Source organism: Cebus imitator, unplaced genomic scaffold, assembly GCF_001604975.1.
Source record: "Cebus imitator isolate Cc_AM_T3 unplaced genomic scaffold, Cebus_imitator-1.0 Scaffold91, whole genome shotgun sequence".
NCBI classification, from domain to species: domain Eukaryota; kingdom Metazoa; phylum Chordata; class Mammalia; order Primates; family Cebidae; genus Cebus; species Cebus imitator.
The window spans coordinates 2,523,010-2,533,436 of NW_016107406.1; the positions used below are offsets into that span (position 1 = coordinate 2,523,010).

The following is a 10,427-nucleotide window of genomic DNA, read 5'->3' on the forward strand; positions in this document are numbered from 1 at the left end:
GCTTGGCTTAGTGGCACGCTCCTATAGTTCCAGCTACTCAGGAGGCTGAGGCAGAAGAATCACTTGAACCCAGGAGGCAGAGGTTGCAGTGAGCCAAGATCGCACCATCACTGCACTCCAGGCTGGGTGACAGAGAAAGACTCCGTCTCAAAAAAAAAAGAAAGAAAAAAAAAAGATTGCCTCACCAGGAGTAAGTTCGGTCGAAGGGTTCGCTATGATTGTCACTGTTGTTATTGTTATTGTCACATGTATTAGGACTGCAACTTGCAGAGAAATTCACATAGCATCTAATTAGATTGTGTGGATGTGAGGTTCTGTGTGACTTTGGGTCATATCTTCTAAGGTCTTTTTTTTTTTTTGAGACAGATTATAGGCATGTGCACTACTCCCTGGTAATTTTTGTATTTTTAGTAGAGAAGAGTTTCATCATGTTGACCAGGCTGGTCCCAAACTCCTGGCCTCAAGTGATCTACCAGCCTGGGACTCCCAAAGTGCTGGATTACAGGTGTGAGCCAGGTCAGGAGTTTGAGACCAGCCTGGCCAATATGGTGAAACCCCATCTCTGCTAAAAATACAAAAATTAGCCAGGCATGGTGGAGGCCTGTAGTCCCAGCTACTGAGGCGGAAGAATCACTTGAACCTGGGAGGCGGAGGTCTCAGTGAGCTGAGATGGCGCCACTGCACTTCAGCTTGTGTGACAGAGCGAGATTCCGTCTCAAAAGAGAAAAAAAAGAATATCAAATGCTCCCTCTGCTGGACAACACCTCAGGCTTGTGCTGAGCCCCAAACCCGCAGTGCCAGTTTCCTCCAAGGACTGAGTGTAGTGAAGTGGGTCGATGGCCCTTTAAGAGGCACTAGCCAGCTCTGGTTGCCATGGAGACAGCTTCACACAGACCGGGTAGAGGCCCACAGTATGTCCTCCAAAGTTCACTCCACAGGTGGGAAGAGGACTGCTGGTGCTGGAGGCGGGGACCCGCTTCTCCCTTCCAATCCACCTCGGGGTAGTCTTGGAGGATTCTGTTCTGGGGTGCTGGGGCCGGGACTGAGGTACCCTGCCTTGCCTCCCTGACCCCTGTCCTTCTCCCCAGGGTCTGCCATCTTAGCCTCTCCTCTTTCTGTAGGCTCCAGAACCAAGGACCACCAACCCTCGGGCGTGGAGGGTCTGCCATTCCCAGAGGCCAATGCCGAAGCCATCAACTTCCTCAGCTCTCTTGGTGAGCTCAGACGGTGTTGCAGATGGGGGTGCGGGGAGGGGTGCAACTCTGGAGCAGAGGGAAGAGAGAAGGTTCAGTCTCTTCAGTCTCTCTCTCTCTCTCTCTCTCTCTCTCTCTCTTTCTTCCTTGATTCTCCTGGGACTCAGAAAATACCTGAGGCCTATTTGTTGACATTCTTCAAGGGAAGGCCCCTGGGACATGGGGACATGGGGGAGGAGTCGTCCCCTGTCCACGCCAGTGAGGAAGGCTGTGGGATGAGCAGGCAGGTGGGGACAGTGGGGACCCTGGTGGTCGTGGGGGTCCAAGGATTGGGGCTCAGGAGCAGGGGCTGTATCTGTTCCCATGGGCCCCTCACCCTAGGGTACGAGGAGCTACAGTTGCTGTTCTTCTCCGAGACGCTGGCCATGGTCTCGGACACCGGGGAGCCTCAGGGAGAGCTGACCATTGAGGTGCAGAGGGGGAAATACCAGGAAAAACTTGGTCTGTTGACATCCTGCATCTTCGTGCACGCCTTTACCCGAGGCTTCGTGGACAAAACGCTCTGTGGAAATTCCCTCCTGGGTAGCCTTCCTGCTGCCTGAAGCCCCTCACGCTCTCCTTCCTCCCCGCCTCCCCTCCACCATTCCTAGAATCTTTTTTCAGGACCAACCCCTTGGCTTTGCCTTGGACCAGGACAAGTCACAGGGTGGGGGAGGGGCCAAGGAGTTACCCATGGACTCAGGATGAGGGCACCTCTTACCCATCCCGTAGTTTTTCTGGGACCTTATTACACCTAGACCTCCAGCCTGGGCCACCACCTTCCCTTCCTTCGGCCTCTGACCCACATCTCCTGTGACTTCAGTGTCTGTGTCCCTGCACCCCAGGCCATCTCTCAGAGAAGCTGGAGCTCATGGAACAGCACAACCACGAGTTCATCAAGGTACTTCCCAGGGCCCCAGCCTTGACCCAATCCAGGGAAGAAAAGAGATATTTTGACTTAAAAAACAGCAGCAACAACAAATCAAGAACCCCCTTTCATACACAGTGAAGCTAAAGAATAGCAGTCATGTTATGAAATATAAAACTCAAAAGCAATGCACTTCACAACACTGATTTGTTGTTGTTTTGTTGTTTTGGGTTTTTTTTGGTGACGGAATCTCGCTCTTGTTGCCCAGGCTGGAGTGCAGTGGCGAGATCTTGGCTCACTGCAACCTCCGCCTCCCGGGTTCAAGTGATTCTCCTGTCTTAGCCTCTCAAGTAACTGGGATTACAGGTGCCCACAACCACGCCCATCTAATTTTTACGTTTTAGTAGTGGTGGGGGGGGCGGTTCACCATGTTGGCCAGGCTGGTCACGAACTCCTTACTTCAGGTGATCCACCTTCCTGGGCTTCCCAAAGGGCTAGGATTACAGGCATGAGCCACTGCACCCGGCCATCAGAACACTGGTTTTAAAAGGACTGGGCTGGGCTGGGCACAGGGGCTCACACCTGTAATACCAGAACTTTGAGAGGCCTAGGCAGGCAGATCACCCTGAGGTCAGGAGTTCAAAACCAGCCTGGCCAATACAGTGAAACCTCATCTTGACTAAAAATATAAAAATTAGCCAGGAGTGGTGGCATGTGCCTATAGTTCCAGCTACTCAGGAGGCTGAGGCAGGAGAATTGCTCAGATGTGCAGTGGCACAATCTTGGCTCATGGCTACCTCTGGGAGGTAGGATTGTGCCACTGCACTCCCACCTGGGCAACAGAGCAAAACTCTGTCTCAAGAAAAAAAAAAAAACGAGGGTGGGCTGGGTACAATGGCTCAGGCCTATAATCCTCACACTGTTCGAGGACAAGATGGGAGGATCCCTTGATCTCAAGAGTTTGAGCCTCGGCAACATGGCGAAACCCACCAAAAATTTTTACAATTTTTGTACAAAAAATACAAAAAGTAGCTGGGTGTAGTGATGTGTACCTGTAGTCCCAGCTACTTGGGAGGCGGAAGTGGAAGGTTCAGTGGCGCCCAGGAGGTCGAGGCTGCAGTGAGCAGTTGCGTATCGCCGCACTTCACTCCAGCCTGGGTGACAGAGTGAGACCCTGTCTCAAAAAAAAAAAAAAGATGGAGGCTGGGCCAAGTGGCTCACGCCTGTAATCCCAGCACTTTGGAAGGCCGAGGTGGGCAGATCACCTGAGGTTGGGAGTTCGAGACCAGCCTGACCGGCATGGAGAAACCCCGTCTCTACTAAAAATACAAAATTAGCCAGGGATGGTGGCATGCACCTGTAATCCCAACTACTCAGGAGGCTGAGGCAGGAGAATCGCTGAATCCCAGAGGCAGAGGGTTACAGTGGGTCGAGATGGTGCCATTGCACTCCAGCCTGGGTGACAAGAGCAAATTCCATCGACCCCCCCCAAAAAAAAAGGTGGGGATGGTTTTCGTTTCGTTTTGTTTTGTTTTTTTGTTTGTTTTTGCTTGTCTGGGGATGGTTTTTGTGGGAAGGTTTTTAGGCTTGAGTAGTTTCCGGTGTGTAAACACGTCATGTTCACATTCCACAAGTTAATTAAATGGCTGGGGCTGGGTGTGAGGAGGGCACAGAGCTGGGGAACTTGGAGGCCAGGTGGGACATGCCCCCAGGGCTAGGCTGTGGGAAAGGCCAGCCCATCAGGCCTCCAGGGAGGCACTGGGCTCTCAGGCTGGAAGAGGGCTGGCATAGGCTGGGTTCAGAGTTTGGGTATCAGATCTTCTCAGAGGCAACCTGCTGGCCCTGTGCCCAGCCCACCCCTATCTTTTAAAAGCAGTGTTCTGAAGTACATTGCTTTTGAGCTTTACACTACATCATAACACGACTGCTATTCTTCAGCTTCACTGTGTATGAAAGGGCTTTTTTGGTTTGTTGTTGCTCCTGTTTTTTATTTATTATCATTTTTTTTAAGATGAAGTCTTGCTCTTGTCACCCAGGCTGGAGTGCAGTGGTGCGATCTTGGCTCACTGCAACCTCTGCCTTCCGAGTTCAAGCAATTCTCCTACCTCAGCCTCCCAAATAGCTGGGATTACAGATGTGCACCACCACACCTGGCTAACATTTTTTTTTGAGACAGAGTCTCGCTCTGTTGCCCAGGCTGGAGGGCAGTGGGACAATCTCGGTCACTGTAAACTCCGCCTCCCAAGTTCAATCGATTCTTCTCCTTCAGCCTCCAGAATAGCTGGGACTACAGGCAGGTGCCACCATGCCCAGCTAATTTTCATATTTTTGATAAAGACAGGATTTCACCATAATGGCCAGGCTGGTCTCAAACTCCTGCCCTTGTGATCCACCCACCTCGGCTTCCCAAAGTGCTGGGACTACAGGCATGAGCCACGGTGCTTGGCCAATTTTTGTATTTTTAACAGAGGCGGGGTTTTGCCATGTTGATCAGGCTGGTCTCGAACTCCTGACCTCAAGTGATCTGCCCCCCTTGGCCTCCCAAAGTGCTGAGATTACAGGTGTGAGCCACCACGCCCAGCCCTGCTGTTGTTTTTTTAAATCAAAATCTTTAACCTCAGTTTTCTCATTAATTAAGAATAGTCAGGTGATTTCTGGGGGACCCACGGAATCCCTGATCATGCCCCAAATGTCTGGCCCTTAGTTCTTCATCCTCCCCATGGAAAGGAAGATGAGTTTGCTGAAGGAGGATGATCAGCTGGCTGTGACCAGAAGCATCAAGGACGGTGAGGTAAGGATGCCAGCCAGATGGAGATGCACTCCACACTGTGAACGCAGAATATCTGAGAAAGGTCTCAATCAATTTATTTTGCTAAGGTTAAGGACACACCCATGACACAGCCTCAGGAGGTTCTAAGGACATGTGCCCAAAGTGGTCTGGGCACAGTTTGGGTTTTTTTTTTTTTTTTTTTTTTTTTTGGCCAGGTTTTTTTTTTTTTTTTTTTTTTGAGACAGAGTTTCACTCTTGTTGCAATGGCGCCATCTCAGCTCCCCACAACCTCCGCCTCCCCATTTCAAGCGTGTCTCCTGCCTCAGCCTCCCAAGTAGCTGGGATTACAGATATGCGCCACCACGCCAGGCTAATTTTGTAGTTTTTGTTTCGTTTTGTTTTTTGTTTGTTGTTTTGAGAGGGAGTCTTGCTTCTTCGCCCACATTGGAGCGCAGTGACGCAATCTGGGCTCACTGCAACCTCCGCCTCCTGGGTTCAAGCAATTCTCTGCCTCAACCTCCCAACTAGCTAGGTTACAGGTGCCCACCACCACATCTGGCTAATTTTTTGTATTTTTTGTAGAGACGGGGTTTCACCATTTTGGCCAAGCTGGTCTTGAACTCTTGACCCTGTAATCCACCCACCTCAGCCTCCCAAAGGCTGGGATTACAGGCGTGAGCCACCACACCACGCGCCAGCCCACAACTTGGTTTATACATTTTAGGGAGACATGAGACATCAATCAACATGTATAGGATGTACATTGGTTTGTTGGGAAAGGCAGGACAACTGGAGGCAGGGAGGGGGCTTCCAAATCATAGGTGATAAGAGACATGCTTTGAAGTTTCTGATTAGCCTTTCACTGAATACACAATTTACATGTGAGAGTTGGGTAGAAGAGTGGTCACTTATGCCTTAGTCTGGCTTTGTGAAACAATAGAGCAGAGGAAGCCATCAGATATGCATTTATCTCATGTGAGCAGAAGGATGACTTTGAGTTCTGTCTGTCCTTTGTCCACAAGGAATTTCCTGTGGGCAAACGGTGAGGGAGCCATGCAGGTTTATTATCTTAGCAGCTACCTTATTTAGGAATAAAATGGGAGGCAGGTTTGCCTGAAGTAGGTCCTAGCTTGACTTCCCTTTGGCTTAGTGATTTGGGGTCCCAAGATTTATTTTTCTTTCATAATGTCCCCTTCAGAACCCTGAGCAGGGGCCAGATTAGATCAAGCCAGGGGCCCGGACTGAGGAATCATTAAAAACCATCTGCCCGGCTGAAGGCCAGGTGTGGTGACTCACGTCTCTAATCTCAGCACTTTGGGGGACTGAGGTAGGCCTACCACCTCAGGTCAGGAGTTCAAGACTAGCCTGGCCAACATGGTAAAACCTCATGTCTACTAAAATTACAAAAATTAGCCAGGCATGGTGGCCTATAATCCCAACTACTTGGGAAGCTGAGGCAGGAGATCCCTTGAACCCAGGAGGCAGAGGTTGCAGTGAACTGAGACTACGCTATTGTACTCCAGTCTGGGTGACAAAGAGCAAAACTCTGCCTCAAAAAAAAAAAAATGTCCGGGCGCGGTGGCTCACGCCTGTAATCCCAACACTTTGGGAGGCAGAGGCCAGCAGATCACAATGTCAGGAGTTCTAGACCAGTCCAGCCAACATGGTAAAATCTCATCTCTACTAAAAATACAAAAATCAGCCAGGCTTGGTGGTGGGTTCCTGTAGTTCCAGCTAGTCAGCAGGCTGAGGCAGGAGAATCGCTTGAACCCAGGAGGCAGAGGTTGCAGTGAGCTGAGACCGCACCATTGCACTCCAGCCTGGTGACAGAGCGAGACTCCGTCTCAAAAAAATATATATATGTATACTCAACACCTGGGTTGCCCACCCCCTGCTGTCCCCTGCACCTTCCTATTCCAGGTTCCTGACCCCGATCTGTTCTGAACAGGAAGTGAAGACTGCAATGACTTCTTTCCCCTGGAGCTCAATCAAGGGCTTCGTCTCAGAGGCTGCCAACCTGGTGCTGCTCAGGGTGATGGCCTGGCGGCGGATGGTGCCCAGCAACGCTCGCTTCCTGGCCTTGGACACTGAGGGCAAACTCTGCTATTCCACCTATGTGAGGGGTCTCCCTGGGCAGGAGACTTTGCTTGGGAGCAAACTAGAAAGGGCATGAAAAGCACTGAGATGGGGAACAGCTGTGGAATTAGATGAGGGAGGCGGGGGAGGGGGAGTAGAAAACAGCACAAGTAGGAATGGGGCTTCCAAGGGCAGGAAAGCACGTTTGTCAGGGAGTGAGTGTGGGGCAAAAGAAATGAGAGGGGCCGAGAGGCGGAAACAATTCAGAGAAGCAATGCTTTTGCACAGAAGTCAGTCCAGAAAAGATAAATATAGTGCAGGGATGATTTTAAAAATACATCATTTTTGGCTGGGCATGGTGGCTCACGCCTGTAATCCCAGCGCTTTGGGAGGCCAAGGTGGGCAGATCACTTGAAGTTAGGAGTTCAAGACCAGCCTGGCCAACATGGTGAAACCTGGTCTCTACTAAAAATACAAAAATTAGCCAGGCGAGGTGGTGGGCACCTGTAATTCCAGTTACTTGGGAGGCTGAGGCAGGAGAATCATTTCTTAAACCTGGGAGGTAGAGGTTGCAGTGAACTGAGATCACACAACTGCAGTCCAGCTTGAGCAACAGAGGGAGACTCCTTCTCAAAAAAAAAATCATTTTGTAACTTTAGGAAGTGCAACATGTCCAACTGTACTTAAATATTCTTTTATTATTTCTCAACCCCAAAGGGTGTTCCGTTTTTGTTTTTTGTTTTTAACTAAAATTTCAAAATCAGCATGCCTGAGACTTCCTGCAGTAGGTAATTTTAAAGCCTTGCCACTGAACACATGATTTCCAGTGAGATACTTTGGGGGCCAATATTTTTTTGAGACAGAGTTTCGCTCTTGTTGCCCAGGCTGGAGTACAATGGTTCGATGTCGACTCAGCACAACCTCCGCCTCTCAGGTTCAAGTGATTCTCCTGCCTCAGCCTCCTGAGTAGCTGGGATTACAGGCATACACCACCACGCCCAGCTAATTTTTTGTATTTTTAGTAGAGACAGGGTTTCACCATGTTGACCAGGATGGTCGATCTGTTGACCTCGTGATCCACCCGCCTTGGCCTCCCAAAGTGCTGGGATTACAGGCGTGAGCCACCGCGCCCGGCCTGAAACATGTGTTTAACACATTTCTCTCCATGGCCGCAGCCATAACAGGGGTTTAAGTTTTAATTACAATAAGGACAGACTGCCCGAAACACCATGGGTCTGAGGTGGCTACAAATATGTCTGGTGTCACGCCTCTGAGCCTCACTTTGCCTCCACCCACTGGCCCTAGTAGCTTATCCTCCCTCTCCGCTCCCACAACCCTCCCCATACTGCTTCTCATCCCTGTAACAGAATTTGCCAACTAGAAGCACCTGGTCAGCGAGATGGCCTGGGAGGGGTCGGGGCAACCTGGAGCTAGTTTCCTATGAGGGGCCCCCAACTTAGCTTGGAGGTTTGGAGTTGCAACCTCAAATGTGGTGGTGAAGATATGAGATGGAGAAAAGGCTAAGGTGAGATGATGGGGAGACCTTGGTGGGCATCCACCTCACCTCCCACCCCCCAATTTTGGCTGTTTCCAGCAAGACCTGGGCTTCCAGACCATCCAGGTGGACCAAAAGCAGGCCGAAGTGTTCATCGTGGAGCAAACTGTCCACTCGGAGGAGGGCATCCCCATGTCCTGCCAGTACTACCTGCTCTCTGATGGGTGAGCTGCTGATGGTGGGGCAACAGGTGGTGCTGAGCTTGTAGGTGCTCAAGGACTGGCTGCTTCTGGGGACACCACGAGGAAGAGCTGCCGTGGAGACGGGAGTGTCCTTCTGCTTTATCCATATCATTCACTCTTTCTTCATTTATTTGCTTGTCCTCTTAACCCTCACAGTGGCTCCCAAACCTCACTGAACACCACAGGCCTGATAGCTAGTGCAGCTACCACTGTGTAAGAGGTAATATTGATAACATCAAGGTTTGAATGACTGCACACTTGATCAAATCACTGTGCCGGAGGAATTGCCTGTGGCAGGCTGCCATGCAGTCACCAGCAAAGCACTGCCTCTAAATCGCAAAAAAATTCAGGTGGAAGAAAAGAGAGTTGTCGGGTTTTTTTTGTTTTTGTTTGTTTGTTTTGAGACAGAGTCTGGATGAGTTTATTTCTTAAAATTTCAGAATATGGCTGGGCACGGTGGCTCATGCCTGTAATCCCAGCACTTTGGGAGGCAGAGGCAGGCGGATCTCCTGAGGTCAAGAGTTCAAGACCAGCCTGACCAACATGGAGAAACCCTGTCTCTACTAAAAATACAAAAAATTAGCTGGGTGTGGTGGTGCATGCCTGTAATCCCAGCTACTTGTAAGGCTGAGGCAGGAAATCACTTGAACCTGTGAGGTGGAGGTTGTAGTGAGCTGAGATCGTGCCATTGCACTCCAGCCTGGGCAACAAGAATGAAACGCCATCTCAAAAAAAAAAAAATTCAGAATAGGTATTGACATAATCACTACACTGGGGAAAAAGTAATAAAAACGTTGTTGGCTTTATCTCATAACTTAGTTTGTTTTTGGTTTTGGTGTGATCATAGTCCATAGCAGCCTCCAACTCCTGGGCTTAAGCAATCCTCCTGCTTCAGCCTCCCTAGTAGCTCAGACTACAGGTGTGCCCCACAGCTCCAGGCCACTCTTTCTATTTTGAGTGCCACATAGCAGCAGGTTCCATAATCTTTCCTTGTTTTCTCTTTCTTTCTTTCTCTTTTCTTTCTTTTTCTTTCTTTCTTTCTTTCTCCCTCCCTCCCTCCTTCCTTTCTTTCTTTCCTTCTTTCTTTCTTGAGATGGAGTCTTGCTTTGTTGCTCAGGCTGGAATGCAGTGGCATGATCTTGGCTAACTGCAGCCTCTGCCTCTGGAGTTCAAGTGATTCTCCTGCTTCAGCCTCCCAAGTAGCTTGGACTACAGGTGCCTGCCACCACACCTGGCTAATTTTTGTATTTTTAGTAGAGACAGGGTTTCACCATGTTGGCCAAGCTGGTCTCAACCACCTGACCTCAGGTGACCCACCCATTTTGGCCTCCCAAAGTGCTGGGATTACAGGCATGAGCCACTGTGACAGGCATGAGCCACTGTGACAGGCCTCTTTCTCTTTCTGAGACAGACTCGCTCTGTTGTCTAGACTGGAGTGCAGTGATGTAATCTTGGCTCACTACAACCTCCACATCCCAGGTTCAAGTGATTCTCATACTTCAGTCACCAAAATAGCTGTGATTACAGGCACCTGCCACCACGTCTGGCTCATTTTTTGTATTTTTTAGTAGAGACGGGGTTTCACCATGTTGGCCAGGCTTGTCTCAAATCCCTGACCTCAAGTGATCCACCCATCTCAGCCTCCTAAAATGCTGGGATTACAGGCGTGAGCCACCGCACCTGGCCAAGGAGGGTCCATGATTTCCTAGTGCTGGACCTAGGACCTCTAAAGATCCTTTTTTTA

At 49.9% G+C, this 10,427-nt stretch overlaps 1 protein-coding gene across 4 annotated transcripts in view; it reads left to right on the top strand.

The window, feature by feature from the left end:
- The first annotated feature begins 829 nt into the window (after positions 1–829).
- LOC108309052 (ciliogenesis associated TTC17 interacting protein) overlaps positions 830–10,427 on the top strand; it is a 12,053-nt gene continuing 2,455 nt past the window's right edge. The window contains exons 1-7 of one of the 4 annotated variants that reach the window (XM_017535123.1): positions 830–938; positions 1,122–1,214; positions 1,575–1,775; positions 2,078–2,133; positions 4,805–4,891; positions 6,819–6,986; positions 8,541–8,665. In XM_017535123.1, the coding sequence (XP_017390612.1) occupies positions 914–938; positions 1,122–1,214; positions 1,575–1,775; positions 2,078–2,133; positions 4,805–4,891; positions 6,819–6,986; positions 8,541–8,665 (755 nt within the window). In that variant the 5' untranslated portion in view covers positions 830–913. Of the gene's footprint in view, positions 1,048–1,121; positions 1,215–1,574; positions 1,776–2,077; positions 2,134–4,804; positions 4,892–6,818; positions 6,987–8,540; positions 8,666–10,427 lie in introns of all 4 variants that reach the window. The other 3 variants (XM_017535125.1, XM_017535122.2, XM_017535126.1) reach the window with 3 other exon arrangements.